General features: G+C 42.4%; 1 protein-coding gene across 1 annotated transcript in view; it reads right to left on the bottom strand.

Moving 5' to 3' along the window:
- The window catches only part of Hydin (HYDIN axonemal central pair apparatus protein), a 350,853-nt gene that overhangs the window by 54,359 nt on the left and 277,539 nt on the right, over window positions 1-18,955 (bottom strand). Inside the window, 7 exon segments of the mRNA XM_036188859.1 lie at window positions 4,283-4,455; window positions 4,557-4,716; window positions 7,022-7,141; window positions 8,097-8,279; window positions 8,390-8,601; window positions 13,807-14,028; window positions 15,815-16,435. Coding sequence (XP_036044752.1) covers window positions 4,283-4,455; window positions 4,557-4,716; window positions 7,022-7,141; window positions 8,097-8,279; window positions 8,390-8,601; window positions 13,807-14,028; window positions 15,815-16,435 — 1,691 coding nt within the window.

Genomic DNA, 18,955 nt, shown 5'->3' with positions numbered 1-18,955 from the left:
GTCTTTTACCTTTCTTTAGTTTTCTTGGCTCTGGTGTTCTGAAGAGCACAGGCCAGTTACCTGGTTAGCTCTTGCTTCTGTTGGTGGTCTGATGCTTTTCCATGCTTAGATCTTTTGGTGGGAAATGAGTTGCAAGCTGTGTCCTTTCCAGTGCATTGGGTCAGGAGATCCCTTTAGTATTACTTGTTCTGGTCTTAGTGATGCTATGTTTGATGCCTTAGTTAGGTAAGGCTCACCTGATGTCTCCACTGTGGATGTGGTTTTCTTTTTTTTTTTTTTCCTTTTTAATTAATAAGTACTTTCTGGGGGAGATACTTTGAGAATATATGCTGTTTATTTCATTTTATTGATACAGGGTCTTATATTTTCCCAGGCTATCCTTGAATCCACTATTTAGTTGAGGATGACCTTGGACTCCTGATCCTTTTGCCTCCACCTATCAATTACCAGGACTACAGGCTGTATTACCATGCCTGGACAAACACCCTAGTTTTAGCTAAACAGTCACACACTAATGCTAGCATCCTCAATCACTTGCTAATACCATCAGTCTTTCTATACTTAGTTGGTATTCTGTTGTCAGGAACGGAACTTCATTCTCTCATGTATTTACTCATATGCTTATGCCAGTAGAGTTATGATTCCCATTCAATACGTTCTAGACCAGTGGCTCTAAACCTGCGGATTGCAACCCCCCTTTGGGGTCAAATGACCCTTTCGCAGGAGTCACCTAAGGCCATCAAGAAACAGATTTTTACATTACAATTCATAACAATAGCAAAATTACAGTTATGAAGTAGCAATGAAAATAATTTTATGGGTGGGGATCACCACAACATGAGGAACGGTATTAAAGGGTCTCAGCATTAGGAAGGTGGAGAACCACTGCTATAGGTCATTATATTATAATTATGGCATTGTTTTATTTTGACTTTCAAATTGTCTCAGATTTAGATGGTGGGAGACTCTTGGAGTTGGTTCTTACATCCTGTTATGTGTCCATAATCTTTGGGTTCTATATGGCACAACAAAAAGTTTCCCGCTCATCTGGAGCTTCCTTCCTTTACTTTCCCTGCTTTGGTACCAGAAAAATCCTTTCACCAAGGATCCTTGCCATTTACTGGAGAATGATATTCAAATACCAAGATCCGGATGATGGGGTCCTCTTTGCTACTGGTGTATCATTGTTTCCAAGCCCTCCTGGTGACAGAGCTAGGAAATATGTCTATGTTTCTGTACATATCTTTATATTAAAAACCAGGAGTTTATGCTGATATCTCCAATTCCAACTCAATAACAAGGTATAGTTAAAAGGGTGTGTGTGTGTAGGTGCACATATGCAACTGAGCACTTGTGGTGGTCAGAGGACAATTTGTGAGAGTCTGTTCTCTTTTTCTGCCATGTGGGACCTTGGGATCAAACTCAGATTGTTAGGATTAGTAGTAAGTGCCTTAATCTGTTGGGCCATCTTGGTGGCCCACACAATGCATTTAAATCTTCTTTTCTCCAACAATGAGAAATCTGTCTACGATTTAATTATGCCATGGTTAGAAAATATACTCAAGACAATTTCATTAAGTTGAAAATTGTTTTGAGACAGGGTTTCTCTGTTTAAGTTGAACTTTAATGAGCCTTGTTTTATGGCTTTGCACTGTATGTTTCATGTGTGCTTGAAATAAACATGCATCTTTTTTTTTTTTTTTTGGTTTTTTGAGACAGGGTGTCTCTGTGTAGCTTTGCACCTTTCCTGGTTCTCGCTCCATAGACCAGGCTGGCCTCGAACTCACAAAGATCTGCTTGCCTCTGCCTCCTGAGTGCTGGGATTAAAGCTGTGCGCCACCACCACCTGGCATAAATATGCATTTTATAGTTGATAGGCACTCAAACAACTCTACAGGGGGTACTGGAAGGAAGATTTTAGTCTAAAGAGAAGGATAAGCACATGGAATAAATAAACAATTCCAAACTAGCTAATCAAAATAAGTCTAAGAAAACAGAACAAAACAAAAAACCCAGGAATCAATACACATGGTTAAATAATAACTGTTAACATTAGTGGTCTTAATTTCCCAATAAAAAGAAACAGACTAGCAGATTAGATTAGAAAACAGTATCCATATTTTTGTGCTTCCAAGAAACAACCCACAATAAAAAATAGACATTACCTTGAAGTTAAAGGATGGAAAAAGGTATTCTAAGAAAATGAAACCAAGAAACGAGCAGGCATAGCTATTCTAATATCTGACAAAACAGACTTCAAATAAAAAATAAGGAAGATCATTTCATACTCATTGAAGGTAAAAGCCATCAAGAGGATATTACAATTCTGAACATATATGTGTAGTGCAAATTCTAATTGGTCTAAATAATAAAAACCTGGATTCAGATATAGGGGTAAATGCTGAAAGATCAGAGAAGTAAAGGAGCAAGCCACAGCCACTTCTTACCTTGGCAACTCCTCAGCCTGAAGGGGGGGCAATCTTCTGTCTCTTCCTGCCTTATATTCCTCTCTTTGCCCAGCCATATCACTTCCTGTCTCCACCTCCCAAGTGCTAGGATTAAAGGTGTGTGTCTCTACTGTTTGGCTCTGTTTCTCTTTCAGACTGGATCAATATTGTGTAGCCAAAGGTGGCCTTGAACTCCTGATCTTCCTGCTTGCTTCTCCCAGGTGCTGGGATTAAAGCCACTACTGCCTGGCTTCTGTGGTTAACTAGTGGCTAGCTCCATACTCTGATCTCCAGGAAAGCTTTATTTGTTAATGCACAAACAAAATATCACCACATCTATGCACCAAACACAGGCATACCCAACTTCACAAAAGTCATATTACTAGATCTAAGGCCACAGATTAGTTGTCTTACTAATTTTCTTATTTTATTTTTCTTTGCTTCAATTTTTGCTTTTGTTGTTTTACTGTTTTTTTTTTTTTTTTAAGAGCGGCAGAGAGGAGCGAGAGCAAGAGAGCATGAAGTTGGATGGATATAGAGGTGGGGATGATCTGGAGGAGTTGGGAAAGGGATCCAATATGATCAAAATATATTTTATGAAATAAAAAAATAAATCCACATATTAACATAGTGATTGTGGGTGACTTCAATACTCCACTTTCACCAATAGGTCATCTGGACCAAAAACAACAGAAACATTAGAGTTAAGTGACCTCATCAATCAGAGAGACTTAAGAGACATCTATAGAGCACTCCACCCAGTCACTAAAGATTACACATCTTCTCAGAAGCCTCTGGAACTTTCTTCAAAACTGACTGTACAGTAGGATGCAAAGCAAGTCTCAACAAGTAAAGGGAAACTGAAATAACAGTCAGCACTGAGTCTGAGAATAATGAAGCGAAGCTGGCCATCAACAGAGCAGAGACTACAGAAGCACTCAAACTCAAGGAAACTAAACAACACTCTACTGAATGGCAATTGGGCCAAGGAAGACATCAAGAAGAAAATTATGATGTCCTAGAACTGAATGAAAATAAAAATACAACATATCAAAATCTATGGGACCCAGTGAAGGCAGTCTTAAGAGAAAAGTTTATAGCACTAAGTGCCTACATATAAAAGTCAAGAGGTCTTAAATTAATGGTGAACATAGAAGCTTTGGAAAAAATAAACAACACCCCAAATAGTAAATGAGAAGAGATGTTAAAAATCAGACATAGAAATAATCAGTGAAAGTAGAGTTGTTTATTTGAAAAGATTAACAAGATTGATAAATATTTAGTTAAATTAACCTTGAAACCTTCTGTCTGACACCTTACTAGTTTCCTGACTTTTATGGGTACTCCAATTTAAACATGTATCTAAATATTAAAAGCTAGCATCAACATATGAGAGGAAGGAGTATGAATTACTAACACCAAAGACCTTTGAAAAGTCACATGGAAACCCTACTACTATAGAAGCTTCCTAAAAATATACATATGCACATATAAAATGAATTTAAATGGAGTTACCTTATAATGGAGGAGGGCAATGTCTTCCCTAGATACTATAGGCTATCAGTGCCAGATATAGGCTACCTCTTTTAAAGTAGTTGGTCAGTGGGGTCCCATAGACAGCCACAAAAATTACATGCTATTGCCATTGCTTTTGGGTACTCTCCAGAACTGGATGGACTGAAGACATCACACACTTGAGTCATAGAACATGGAGAATTCAAGCTGGTACAACATCAAACCCCAAAAGACCAGAGTAACTCAAGGTGGGTTGATTACCTCAGAGCTAAAGGTTTTTGAAGTTTCCTCCCTCTCCCTGAGTCATCCGGAACTCTTACCTGTGAAGCAAGAGCCGGTCAAAATGTATTTGCCTGGGCTCCACCTCAATTTCTGGACGAATTCCTTGACAGTGTAACTTAAAGACAGCTGGCTCTGGGTTCTCCTTGATGCAGCAGACAATGCTGTCTTCAAAGACACCGATTGCAGTAGGGTAGGCCCATACATTTAGTGTCTGATGGAAGAGTTGAAACAAAGTCCATTTACACTGAGGATGTCAGGTCCTGACTTTCCCAAGAAAGCCTCCCCCCATGCACTTTCCCCCTCTGACTGTACCTGCTTTTCATTGGGTTTCAGAATCATGTTGACAGGCTCTAGAAAGTAGGTGCTTGCTTTCACATCATTCTGAAAACAGAAGTATGCCTCTACCACCATTGGAGAATCATTGAGGATTGTCAGGGTCTCCATGTTGCCAGGGAACAAGGATGACTTATACCTGGAAATAAATGGGAATAGGATGAGGTTGTGATGACGGAGTGAGAATTCATGTGTAAAAGGAGCCTACAAAGTACAATGGAATTGGAAAGGGTACTGTGACTGTGCGGAGGCAGTGGCAGTTGGCTAAGGTCATGACATCTGTAGTTGTTCACTTGCCTCTGAGAATACTGTACTATGACATGACCTCCATAAGCCTCAGTCTGCTTATCTTTAAGAATGCGGTGATAGTATTGCTTAGGGTTGCTTGGTATTAAGTGAGACTGTACATTTGAAGTTCTTAGACCGCATGAAATTTTCAAATGCCCAATGAACGGTAGCTATTTTTAGTTCTTAGCAGAGAACTTTGAGAAAAGTGACCATCTATCCTTGTATTCCCATGAGAAATTATCATTTGGGTCACCTGATATTTGATATCTTTCTTAGAGGTGATTTCATTCACCTTCTTCTACAATACCTTCATAGTCTGTTAGTGCTTTGCCATTTTATCTGGCCTTGTTCACATAACTAATTTGCTTCTGTTCTCTAATGCCTTCAGGAGGGATCTGTAGAGGTAAGCATCAGGCTATTGGAAGACATTCCATCAAAGGCAATGGACAAAACAGGAACCACTGCAGAGGGCTGAAGGAATTAAGAGCTATACATGAATTCTTTCAGAGGGCTGAATGAATTAAGAGCTACACAGCCCAGAGAGAGTTTGAGAAGAGCTTTGAGCAAGCTGTGACGGAGGATGGAAGGAGAAAGAATGACGGATTCAAACTGCAGTGCCAGTCAGGCAACTCTATGTGAGTAACTGGGAAGGGAGGGGACCTCAACATCTTACCCATCACTGTCACTATTTGTCATGATGCTAAAGAGTTCAGGTCTGTTACTCAGTTGGTTCTCACAAACCTGTGAGGTGGACACTGTTGTCTTCCCATTATTCTTGCTAATAAGGCTCAGCCAAGGTTTAAATGAATAAGTGAATGGTTTCTGCACTGGGTCTTATTTTGGACCATGGTAGTCACTGTTGTAGTACTTCTACACACACACACACACACACACACACACACACACACACACACACTTCTGTGAATAACCATTATTTATCTGATCGCCACTACTGAACTTCTTTGTATGCCATGTCTACCAACCGGCTCCTCTCTTAACCACCCTCCTAAGATCTTCTGCTGGGTCTTAAAAGCCTTGCCTATTATCAGCATCTTTTTCTCACTTTCACAGTCTAACTCCCCAGAAAATAAGGAGGAGATAAAAAGGGTCAGGGAACAAGGACAATCCATTAGCTCTACCAAGGAGGCACAAAGTAAACACTCTATGTATCACAGGAAGTGCTGGATTAGATGGAGACCTTGGTTCCTTTCCATCTCAATTCTTTGCTTGTGCAATAAAAAAAAATTGACTAAGTTAAAACTAGTATCACTAAAATTATGATAATCAACCTCATCTAGGACCCCAATTCTGCTTATCTGCTTAGCAATCTTCACCAGTTCACTTAACATACTCCCCTCTCCCCTTGTTCTCCCTGCCTGAGACAGGGTCTCATGTAGCTCAGCCTTTAAAAGAAAAATTTGATACTATGATATAGTTACAACATTTCTCCCTTCCCTATCCTCTCTCCAAGCCCTCCCATGGACCCCTGACAACTTTCAAGTCCATGGCTTCTTTTTTTCATTAATTGTTGTTACATGCATATATGTGTTTTTTTCATTAAATGTTGTTACATGCATACAAGCAGCGATGTCAAATGCTGCAGAGAAGACTATATTCCTATATAGCTTCATTCTTCTCATAGAGCCATGGTACCTTTTTCCCTGGTTTCCCCTAAGAACTCTGGCCTTCTTTCTCGTGTCTACTGTGGACTCTTCTTGTGTATGGAGAAGTTCTTTGTGGAATCACCTCACTACATGTACCCTCCTTATGCCATATAGTCCATGCTCAAGGATTTTGTCATCTTGAAGACAGAACTCTCCTGTGAGAACCCAAACCATATATTCTATTCTCTGATTTATGTGGTTCATAGAGATGTCTTCTAAACATCTTGGACTTGATCTATCTCAAAGTGAAGTCTTGATTTCATCTCTCCAAAGGCTGCTCTTCTTCTAGGCTTTCCCACTAGGGAGAGTGGTATCTGAGTCATCTGGGTGTCAAAGCAGAGACTTGGGACACAAAAATCCAGTTCTCCTGGTTAGGAGTTCAGAGGATAATGGGGGCAGTGTCAACAAAAGCCCTGCTTACACAAAAACTCTAATTGCAGTGTCTGTGAACTCAACCTGGAAGTCTGAAGTTGACATAACATTGACACTCACTTGTCTCTTGACTTTCCACAAAGCAGTGGCCCGAAGTAAAATTTCTCCAGACTCATTATGTACTTCTTAAAGATGACTTCATTTAACTTCATGTCTTTCTTCCTCTGAGGGAATACAACCCTGAACACAGGGGAGGAAAAGGTAAAATGACCATACACAAATGGAAGTTCAATGCTTCCACCTGATGTGTCCTCTGAAGGGTATCTGAAGACAGTCAACCTGAGGCTTTCTGTGGAAGCTTATCTCCTGCTTTCTGAGAGAGGAGGACATGGTTAGAACTTGAGAAAAAGACTACTGGAGCTGAGCTGGATAGTCTACTCCATAACACCCAGGTATGAAAATCCCACAATAATCATTTTGGAAGCCTATTAAATAGTTCCAGTGGGTAGTAATCAGCTGTTGAGTTCCTTGGTAAAACAGTGGTCCTTGGTGAGGATTATGAAAAGGACAAGCTACAGAAGGCCCCTCCCTCCAGCTAGAGCTCCAGTGTGCTTACCCAGGTGCCTTTATCTGAGACCTAAACTGCACGGTGATGTTCAGTGGTTCAGAGAAACGCCACCTATGGGGGTTCACGCATGTGTTCATGTTACAGGATGACAATGTGTTCATGTTACAGGATGACAATGTGTTCATGTTACAGGATGACAAATCTTGGAGTAAAGGAAAAGTGGGTTGAATCTGCTTTGTAGGTAAGTATGCGGACTCACTTGCCAGAAGACATTTTTTTTTCTCCTTTAATGTAATGTTTATTCTGTCTCAGCCTGGGAATACCTTGTGGTATCATGCCATCTATGTTGCTCTTATTTCAAGGTCTGATGCACTGAAGTCTGATATAAGAAGTTCTGGAATGTGTTCCCAGTTTAATGGTATTGTCGTTATTATTGTTTTATATAGTGTGCATGTGTGTGTATGTGTGTATGCGCACATGTGTTAGGCAGTAAGTATCGTTAGCCACTGAGCATTCTTGCTGGTCCCCCATATATTATTAATATCTACCTTGTTCAAAGTACCTTGGGATGAGGGGGACTCAAAAACACAGTTTTTGACCTTTTCTTTGAAAATAACACGTATTTACCTTGGGTCTTTGCAGATGTACGGGTAGGTGCAGACTCCACGGCAGTAGAGCTGATACTGGCGGCGGGTCCCAAGGATCTCGAAATTAAATGTTTGGTCATAGTTGCCAAGATCAACAGAGGAGAAGTGCACCCTCAAGGCCACCTCTCCATTGGGAGGCACAATCCACCGGAAGTGATTTAGCCTGAAACAACCACACAGGCTTTTAAAGTAACCATGCTTCCAGTTGAGGGAGGACAGGGGAACTGGTGACGGCTGCGCATCCTCCCTCTCCTTGGTTGTTGTGAGGCCTACCTGGTGAACTTCTCCTGAGAGTGTTCCCCATCAAAGCTGTTCTGGTCTATGTCAGACATTGGGGCAATGGTCCCTGATGTTCCCGTGGAGAGGCCTTTCCTGTTATAGTTTGGTCGACGTTTTTCCTTCTGCGTTTCCTTCTGAGGTTGTTCTGGTTTTTCTTTCAGTTTCTGCTTGTTCCCCTTAGTCAAAGAGGTCTGTTCCTCTTGGGCCTTAATTCAAAAGGAGCACAAAGGCTTAAATACCCCTGGCACACAGCAAAGGCAGAGGTGCCTACAGCATGTCTGCGGTCTGGGTGGGGGGCAGCGGGCACTGGCCTCCGGGCATGAGTGGTACCAGTTCCAGGAGTTAGTGATAAGGCTGGTGTTCCTCTGGGCACTCCACCCTGAGGAGGGAGTGGAAAACCTAGAGCAATCTTGAAGCTGACAGGGAGCATATGGGATGCGTTTCAGCTCCTGGCAGGGTCCCATCACAGCCAGCTGGGCATTCAACTTCCCTGGCACTGCCTGGGCCAGTTTCTCCGGCCACCTGCCACATGATGCTTAATATTTTATTGGCATATTCCACTCCCCACCATTTCCTTTCTTCGCCTCTTTGTTCTTAGGACTTGAAAAGGATTTAAAAGAATCTCTTACTATTTTGGGAAGGCGTACAAATAAACACGTATCTAATTGGTCATATTTAATAAGGAGTTCTCTTTTTTTTTCTAGTCCATTCATCATGCTTCTTGATCTAATTTTTTTCTTATTTTTAATTTGTCCTTTTAACCTTTTAATAGTAGAAAACTTTAAAAACTGAAGGCGCATTACAATCCTGACTTTATTATCGGTAACCCTTGATCAAGTTCCAGACGGTGACTGTATTACTCTGTGTCGCTGTGATGAAGTGCCTGACAAGAGCCATTTAGGGAAGGGGCACTTTGGCTCCCATTTTGAGTTGATCAAGGTGGGGAGGTCCCCCAAGTGGCAGGAGTGCTAGGGAACTGGCCAGGCTGCACTTACAGCCAGGAAGCAGGGAGATGAATGCCCAGGTCCAGTTGGCTGTCTCCTTTTCATAAAGTCCAGGATCTACAACAGAATGGTGCTGCCCACATTTAGGGTGGGTCTTTCCATCCCAAGTAACCTAATCTAGAAAGTTCCTCATATGACCAGAGGCTTGTCTCACCCATGACTCCAGATCCCAGCAACCTGACACTCTGCTCCTAAGTAGCTCAGCTCATGTCTCCTCAGAACAAGGACTGTCTCCTGCACCACACAATGGAGCCAATCAGAGCTAAGGATGTGAGCAATCCTCCTGTAATGCACACAATGCACATACTACTTCCCTGTGTGTCTTAGGCATGCATTTTTATAGTTATGTGTTCCTGCGGTGGTCTGGATGAGAATGGCCCCACAGCCTCACATATTTGAATGTTTGGTCCCCAGTTGGTGGAACTGTTTTTGGAAAGATTAGGAGGTGTTGCCTTGTTGGAGGAGGTGTGTCTCTGGGGTTGGGGTTTGAGGTTCAAAAGCCATGTGGGGCCCAGTCTTTCTCTCCTTGTCTCTAACTTGCAGATAAGATGTAAGCGTTCAGCTACTGCTCCAGAGCCTGCCTATCTGCTGCCATGCACCCAGCCATGATGGTCATGGACTCACCCTCTGAAAGTGCAAGCAAGCCCCTCATTAAATGCTTCCTTTTATAAGTTGCCATGGTCATGGTGTCTCTTCACAGGAATAGGAAAATAACTACTCAGTTCCCAAGTTGTTATATAGTATAGAGTATCATATTGCATTTGTTACGACATTTCGATAGTAAATTTTAATCAAGTTCCTCTCATGTATGTCCAAACATGCTGCTCTAATTCGACCACCATTTTTATATTTTCAGCTATTATTCTTCTAGCCTAAGAATAAAGTTTTCCTTGTCAACAGTAAGAGAGCCAGAGTTCCTCCTAAAACGACATGTTAAAGATTGCTTAATTGTTTCTGAAGAAGAGGGTTGGTGCAGTACCACTTCTGATGATGGGGCTAACTTTCCCTCTCTATCTTTTCTTAGCAGCGCCACCATTGGGCACTCTGCTCTGGTGAGGCACACCCAAAGGCTGCTCATTCATTCCACTTACTGATTTCCTCCCTGGTACTGGACATGGGATGGAGCTGAACTGTGAGGCAGACAGGGCCTACAGATGATTTCATTCCTGCTGGGCAGTGTATGGCTCCTGGGGCAAGCATATGCAAAGGGATTAAACTGTTGGGTCACCATTCTTCCCTTGGAATAAAAGGCCATGAATGTAGTTTTAATATGTATATAATCGACATAGTATTGCTCAAATTTCTTTCTTTCTGAGATTTCACCTATGAATTGTATTTCTTTTATTTTTACATGATTTCATTTTGTTAACTTAAAAAAGTTAGTTCAACTTAAATTTATTTTCATGTATTGTTAGGCAAAGGGATTAAAAAGTGACTTCATGCATAATATCCAATCTTCCCACCATGATTTCTTTAATAATCTAACTATTCCCTGGTGGTATATGTTCCCTTAACTCATGATCTTTGTATTGTTTTTTCTTTTTTTCCTTTTTTTGGGTTTTTCGAGACAGGGTTTCTCTGTGTAGCTTTGCGCCTGTCCTGGAACTCGCTTTGGAGACCAGGCTGGCCTTGAACTCACAGAGATCCGCCTGGCTCTGCCTCCTGAGTGCTGGGATTAAAGGCATGCGCCACCACCACCCGGTGATCTTTGTATTCTTATACTGTGATTTACATTAGTTTTAGAACAAATCTGTGTACCTTTTGAAAAGAGCCAGTTTTTCAAAACTAGCATACACAGTATTGTGTTTCATTATGGCACTTTCAAACACAATCTGTTTTTGCTGATTCTCCTTCCTCTTCCTCTGTCTCATACCCCTGACCATCCCAGTACACTTAGATCCCCTCCCTATAACCTCTTTTTCTGCTTCACATTCATATGTCATGTTGCCCTTCCTCAATACCTTTTTTCCCTCTAGTGGCCTTCTTTCTGATTTCCTAGCCTATATCCATACTTACACAAACTGACACACATTATATCCACATTCACACCCACTGACACACACACACATTATATCCACATTCACACCCACTGACACACACACACATTATATCCACATTCACACCCACTGACACACACACATTATACACACTCACTGACACACACACATTCTATCCACATTCACACCCACTGATACATACACAATCAACATTATAAGCTAGTTTCAGTTGAAGAAAGAAACTGAAGAAGAGACTAGACGACAAGAAGACTTCTCAGGCTCATAGACTGGCAGAATTAATATTATGAAAATGGCCACACTACCAAGAGGCATCTGTAGAATAGTGCAGTTCTTCTCAAAATTCCTATGACAACAGTCACATGACAGAGAAGTAATCCTAAGCTTCATATGGAAGCACAAAGGTCCCGGGTTTCCAAAGCAATGCTGTGGTATCACCAGCCCTGAGTTCACGTTCTACTTCAGAGCTGCTCACAGGCACACGGACTGGTAGAATGGAAGAGAGGACCAAGAAACAAGTCTTCCAATTTTGTTAAACATCTATTGAGAAGAGGCAGCGTCTTCACTGGGCAGTGTGAGAAGAATTGGGTACCCACGTGTAAAGGGATGAGACTCCATCTATCTTTTCACCAAAAAAAAAAAAAATCAAAATGGATCAAAAACTTTAATATAAGGTCTGAAACTTTGAAACACAAGAGAGGAAAAGATAGACGGTACACTTTAAGACATAGGCCTAGGCAGGGGCTGAGAAGGACTCCAACAGCTCAGGAAATCATTTCAAGAATTAACATACGGGATCACCTGAAACCAGAAGCTTCTGTACAGCGCAGGAAGCCATCTGCAGAGTGAAGACACACCCACAGAACAAGAGAAAATCTCTGCCAGCTATGTATCTGACAGTGGATTAATATCTAGAATAGATGAAAAACTCAGAAATTAAATACCTCCCCCAAACGTCAATCAATAAACAGGCAAATGAAATGAAAGTTACTTCTCAAAAAATGAAGAACAAATTGTTAGCATTTAGACATTCTCTGGCTAGGCTCTTTGGAAGCCTTGCCAGTAAGCAGGCAGTACCTTGGCCTGCTCAGGGTCCTGACAACGCCATCCTATGTAGCCCCGTTTGCAGCCCATTTGTGCATGCGCCAAGGCCCCTTATTACACACCCCCTCTCCTTTGCTCTTCTGGTTCTGTGCATCCTCTCTTCCCCTTGCCCATCTCTTCTCCTCTTATCTCCAGAGGCACACTCTGCATTCCTTCTTCCCTTCCCTTAATAAAATCCTCTACGCGAGCGCTGTCTGCATGGTGTGCGTGACTTTCCACCGTGTCTCTAGGCTCCCACCCGCTAAGACCACCGCTCTCCATTTTTAAAACACAGCATAAAAAACAAACAAAAAACCCCCAAACTCTCAACATCAGGGAAATGCAAATCAAAACTGCACTGAGATTCCTTCCATACTGCTGTCAGAAATATTGAACTACTCTAACCTCTATGGAAATCAGTATGAACGTTCCTCAACAAACGTACAAACAAACAAACAAAAAACCCCTACGATCCAACTATATATCCATCCTGGAATATACTCAAAGGAACCTAGTCAACATAGTACAGATACGTTTGCTTATCCGTGTTTCTTGTGGCACTATTAATAATAGCCAAATTATGTGGTCAGCCTAGTTGTTCAGCAGTGGACGAATGGGAAAAGAAAATCACACACACACACACACACACACACACACACACACACACACACACAGTTTTATTCAGCTATAAAAATGAATGAAATTACTTCATTTGCAGGAAAGTAAATGGAACTGGAGATTATTATATTATTATGTGAAAAAAGCCAGAAACTAGAAGAACAAATACCTCATGCTTTCTCACATATGTAGAACCTAGATTACACACACACACACACACACACACACACACACACACACACACACGTATATGGCATGAAAATAGAAGGGGCCTTATTTGGGAAGAGGGAGGGGATTGGTGGAAGAGGGCAGGAGGATCATGGGGAGTGTGGTCAGCGCACATGATTCAACTGCACAGAAGCTCATGACAGACCCCATCACTTGTTATGAAAACACATACATTAACAACTAAACAACTAATTTTGCCCATTTTCTTGCATATGAGCTTCAGAGTAATGTGATATATTTCATAAATTGCCCCTTGGGGACTGGAAAAGAGGAGCAGCGGTCATTGTCAGTCCCCTCTCAGGTAGAGGGAAGACTCAGTGACGGAGGTTCATAGAGGCTCCTCAGGCAGGAGGACCAGGGAAACAAGCCTCATCTCAGACTCAGATTGCTGCCTTGTGGGAGTGGCCTTCCTCCCCTGTCCTATGAACCCTGCCAAGCTAGAGACCAGCCGAGGATTCCTTACCTTGGCTACCATGGCGTTGAGGAAGAGGTCGGAGTCCCCTTCCAATTCTTTTTTCTCGTCCAGCAGGGTGGGGTCATCATTTGGTGGGATCACAAACACAAAGTGCTTCAGGACCTCAGTGGCCACCAAAGACTGCCTCTTCGCTGGGTAAGAGAGGATGGAGAACAAGGCAGGAGCTGGAATGGGTGGTCCAGAGGACCCCAGGCCGAGGATGTCCAGGATCTAAATGAAAAGCTTTGCATTAATTTCCTGTGCCGACTGTGTGTCAATGCCATGTCCCTGTCAGAAGGAACAAGGGTGGCCTATGCAGCCTTCCCTGCTGTCAGTGTTCCTGGGAGACTCTAAGGGAAGGATGGGCTTCTGAATTGTCTTGGCCAGGCTTTCCAGATCATCTGGAGGCTCTTGCCGTGGGCTGTTTATGCGCTGCATTTCTCATAGCCTTTGTCACACTTTATTGTGACAATCTCTCTGACTTTGCAAATAAGACTATAAACCCCATTAGGGCAGGAACTAGGTTGATACAGCAGATGGCCTAACCCTCCATAGGGCTGTTTAATTTAAACAGACCAGTTCTTAAGGATCAGGCATCTGTAGCATGGATCTGGTTCATTAGTTCGAAGACAAACAAAAGTTGGGTTGGGGGCAGGTTATATACAGCAAAGAGAAAAAAACCTATCAAACAAAGCAAAGGTTCTGGGTTTTCCCTCTCTAGGCTCTTGTCTGTAATACCCGGGTCCCCTTCAAAGCAAGGGCTGGAAAGAGGGCAGCAAGTTCCCCCCAGTATGCAGGAGTGTCGAGTTTGTCATTGCAGTAGTAGAGGCTACGGCCTGTTCTGTGGATTTAGCAAGCAGCCTCGTAGGCCTACCAAGCCAAGACCTCCATGTAATTTGCATCTCGTCCCATGGACCACAGAGCATCCCAGCACGGAACTGGAGTTGCTTCCTGGGATTTACAGTGTCCACAAAGAAAGCCTGAAGTCAGATACCAGTTATTAAATTAACAGTCTAACCAACCTATGGGGCTGAATGTGGAGGTACAAAAGTATACAAGAAGATGTTCATGGCAAAAAGGGAAAGAGTTTCCCAGGTCCCCACTCCCCCAGTTCTTCACCTAAGCTTAGCCTGAAACAAAACTGTGAGTTAAGTAGAGGGAGTGTTGTGTGCTCTTCAGCCTGCCCTGGACCCGCTATGGCAAGAATAACAGCAAGGACACTCACATGAATTCGTCTTTGTGAACAACTGCTTTCCCTCCTCCAATGCTGACCTGCCGTTCACCCCTCTAGGAATAGCTCTGTTCTTCTGAAGAGTCTACCTGGTTTCTGATGAACCAGAGGTCAGCAAACTGGCTCTGCTCACTCTCTGACAAATCTGGCCCCCTGTTTGCTTTTGTAAATAAAAGACTAGAACATGGCCATGTCCATTGCATCTTGTTGATTGCCTTCACCTTCCAAAGGCTGAATTGAGTGTTTGTTGGGAGAATGTGTGACCTTTAGCCTAGAATTTTACTTTCTAATCTTTTACAGAAAAAGTTAGTTCTCAGACAAATATATATATATATATATATATATATATATATATATATATATATCCTCCTCCTAAACCACCAGTTGAGGTTAGTTTGTAAGGCACAATATTTTTGTTGGTAGTAGTGAAAGGCTACCTAATAGATTAATTCTCATCCCAATGGGAAGCATGTGGGAAAGAAATTTTGGAATGGACAAGTCTCTTGATTGACTCCAAAACATATCTCTTATTCCCCTGGTGCTAGTGTTGTCAATATTAATGGTCAACTGTACAGATGCCTTTTAACGAGGCCAGATAGATGGAATAGACTGGCGGGACTGTCTATGGATTTAAAAAGGTCCCTTTAGGCATCATTGTTGCATATGTAAGGAGGCACCAGAGATTCATTGAAGGGGATATGAACTTTCAATACAAAGAAACATGTTTATGTTAGTTAGCCCAGTCTCCAAGCCTAATTTTGTTTTACCCCACAGAAGCCTTTGTACCTGATCTCCTTTGGGAAGCTTGTCACTCTCCAGGGCTTGCTTCCAGCTTATGCCTTCGAAGTCGGGAGTGTGGATGCTGATAAAGGGCACCCCCAGGTCCTTCTTCCCCTCGTGTTCCTCTTCCACTTCCCCTTCCACTTCGTCACTTCGTTCCTCCAATGCCCGCAGCTTCTCCAGGCGCTCCCTCTCTGCCTTCTCCCTCTCCAGGCGCTCCTTCTCCGCCCTTTCCTTTTCCAAGCGCTCCCTTTCCCGGTCCTTGCGGCCCCGGCGCCCACCACCACCTGATGGAGCCTGGCGCTGGTCATCAGGCTCATGGGGCACCTCTTCCATGCCTGCGTGAGGCAGCTGGAGCCCTTGCTTGCGGTCCCAGTACGTGAGGATGGTTTGGACATCCTTCAGACACAGGTCGTAGACTTTAAACTTTTGTGCCAGCGTCTTGTCACTCTCCTTCAGGAAGTCTTTCTCACTGTCCTCTTGTTCCTGGGTAATAGGAAATCCAAATGCATAGTCAGTTGTGTGTTTCTTTCTCCTGGAGGACTCTTCAATTGCTGGCTGCTCTCTGACAGAAATTTTCCTTTCTATTGCTTCCATCTTCATTTCAAACTTGGCAGCAGTGAAAACCTAGAAGACAAAACGTTTGAATTATGCACCAAACAGCTTATTAAAGACAAGCAAAACTGCATGCCGGACCGCAAGGGACATCTTGTTTCACTAAGCAGCCTACGATTCAGGTACCTCCCTAGGTACAGTAAGTTTGGGAATCACTCTGTGTGTATAGCGGGGAGTTTTGGAACTTCTGCCTCATGGATTAACATCGCTGATGTGGGCTCTGCCTCGTGAATTTTGAGATAGGTGCCCAGGCACTTTTAGCACACATTCCTGCTCCAGAGCTGCTGATCTGAAGGACCAATAGGAAAAGGGCAGCAAAGCGGGTTTTCTGTACATGCTTTCAGATGCCCTGGGAGTGATCAGAGAGGGTGATGGTTCGAGTCCAGCAGTGTTATAGCTTTGTGACCCTGTCAACAACCTAGTCCTCTCTGTATAATGGGGATAGTAACAAGTACATCAAAGGACTGTTAATGACCGAGCGTGCAGATTCATACGAGTAATTTACAACAGTGCCTCTCAGAGAGTAAGGGTTCTTTTAGTGTGAAGTTATTAAAACTACACCACTTTGTATTGTATTTCTGGGGACAAACGGGAATTTAGAATCTAGTCACACTTAGGCTTTGAAAGTATTTATTTATGAAAAGTTATTAAAGTTATTAAAAGTTGTCTTGAGCTGGGCATAGTGGTGTGTGCCTTCAATGCCAGCACTCAGTAGGCAGAGGCAGGTAGATCTCTGTGAGTTCAAGGTCAGCCTGGTCTATAAAGTGAGTTCCAGGATAGCCAGGGCTACACAGAGAAACCCGGACTCAAAAAACAAAAAAAAAAAATTTATTCAACAAACTTGGTATATATACAGAAACCAACGCTTGCTCCCTTTTCTTACCATGCTTTCAAATATATTGTGTGGGCTCTGATTTTTTTTTTCTCTTTGCTTGGGTGAAATCCTTAGGTGGTTCCATCACTTTAGGGGAGCATTCTTAGGCAACAGCAAATCCAGTCCAATCTCATGGCCACTTCGTTCAGTACAGCCCAGTGTCCCCCTTCCCAGCTAAATTGAGGGCTGTTCCAGGCACGGAGTCGTGAGTGACCAAGGGCTGGCTTTCCCTCTCATCTCACTGTGCCTTTTCTACTCATTCATGTTGAACACGGCCCAGCAAGCTGGCCACATGAAGGCACTTGTCAGGGCTATGAATAAGAATTTTAGCACCCTACTTCAGCTCATGTAAGAGGCCTCAGTCTGCAGAGCCACTGTGAGGACATGGGGGATGGTATGGATTGGGGGTACCAGGTTGGGAGGGGGGACTTTCAGTTGGAGATTATAGAAACTCAGCATAGAGTAATTGGAGGCTGACAAAAGATGGCAAAGAATATGGGGAGATTTGAGAACATGAGTACTGAGCTTGAAGCAATGGGCACAGAAAGGAAATACATATATTATTCTATACATGTGGGGTAGTTATACAAATCAGTCATGTAGGGGGTTACATGGCAAAGCCCAGAGAATACAAAGGATCAATATGACTTGGGACATGTTCTCTGTAGCCAGAAATTTGAAAAAAGATGCCACAAATGAAGCCATTTATTTGGAAATTGGATAATATACTCTGAACAATCTCTGAGTTAAACAGCTATAAAGAATAGTCAGAAAGTTTTGGAAGGGAACAATGATGCCAGCACTGTACATCAACAATACAAGGGTATGTCTAAAACAATGCATCTGAAAACGTGCTCATAACTTTCATAAATCAGAAAATAAAAATGAATAGCATTAATATCTACCATAAGAAGTTAGAAAGAGAATTGAAGAAAAACATAAAAAGGAAGAAATTGTGAAAAGGTACAAAGAGAAACTAAGCAGAAAGCAAACCTGTTACAAAGACAACAGCTGTTTCTTTGGAAAAGAGATGGAAATGAACATTTTTGGAGACAGAATCTAAAGTAAGCAGGCTGTCCTTGAACTTGAAATGTAGTAAAGGATAAACTTGTGCTGCTAATCCTCTTGCCTCCACCTCTTGAGTGCTGGGATTACAAATGTGTGCTACCATGTCTGTTTTTTTTTTTTTTTTTAAATATGAGGTGCTGGGAATTGAACTTAGGACTCCATGCATGCCAAGCAAGCATTCTATAAACAGAGCTGTAGCTACATCCCTAAGATGAAAAACTAACAAAACTGAAAAATAACGGAGAAGGTTATGAATGAATAATAAATAACATGTAGGATGGCAGTAAGGACATGACTATAGAGTTGGAAGCTATTTAAAGAGATCGTAAGGAAGATAACATCATGGATTACTTTATGCTAATAATTAAAAATGATAAGATGAGTACTTTTAAAGAAAACTGTAGCAGGAATCTTAAAAAGTTCTTATTAATAAAAACAAACCTGGGCCGGGTATTGGGGTGAACACTAGAAGATCAGAGAGACAGAACAAGCCACAGCTACCTCATCTTGCCAGTTCCTCAGCTGACCCTGTTTCCTCAGACTGGAAGCGTCTATGTCCTCATCCCAATGGCTCTCAGCTGAACTGCTGC

Source organism: Onychomys torridus, chromosome 5, assembly GCF_903995425.1.
Source record: "Onychomys torridus chromosome 5, mOncTor1.1, whole genome shotgun sequence".
Lineage (NCBI taxonomy): Eukaryota > Metazoa > Chordata > Mammalia > Rodentia > Cricetidae > Onychomys > Onychomys torridus.
Note: the sequence above shows the minus strand (reverse complement) of the source record. Positions and strands in the feature narration are given on the sequence as shown.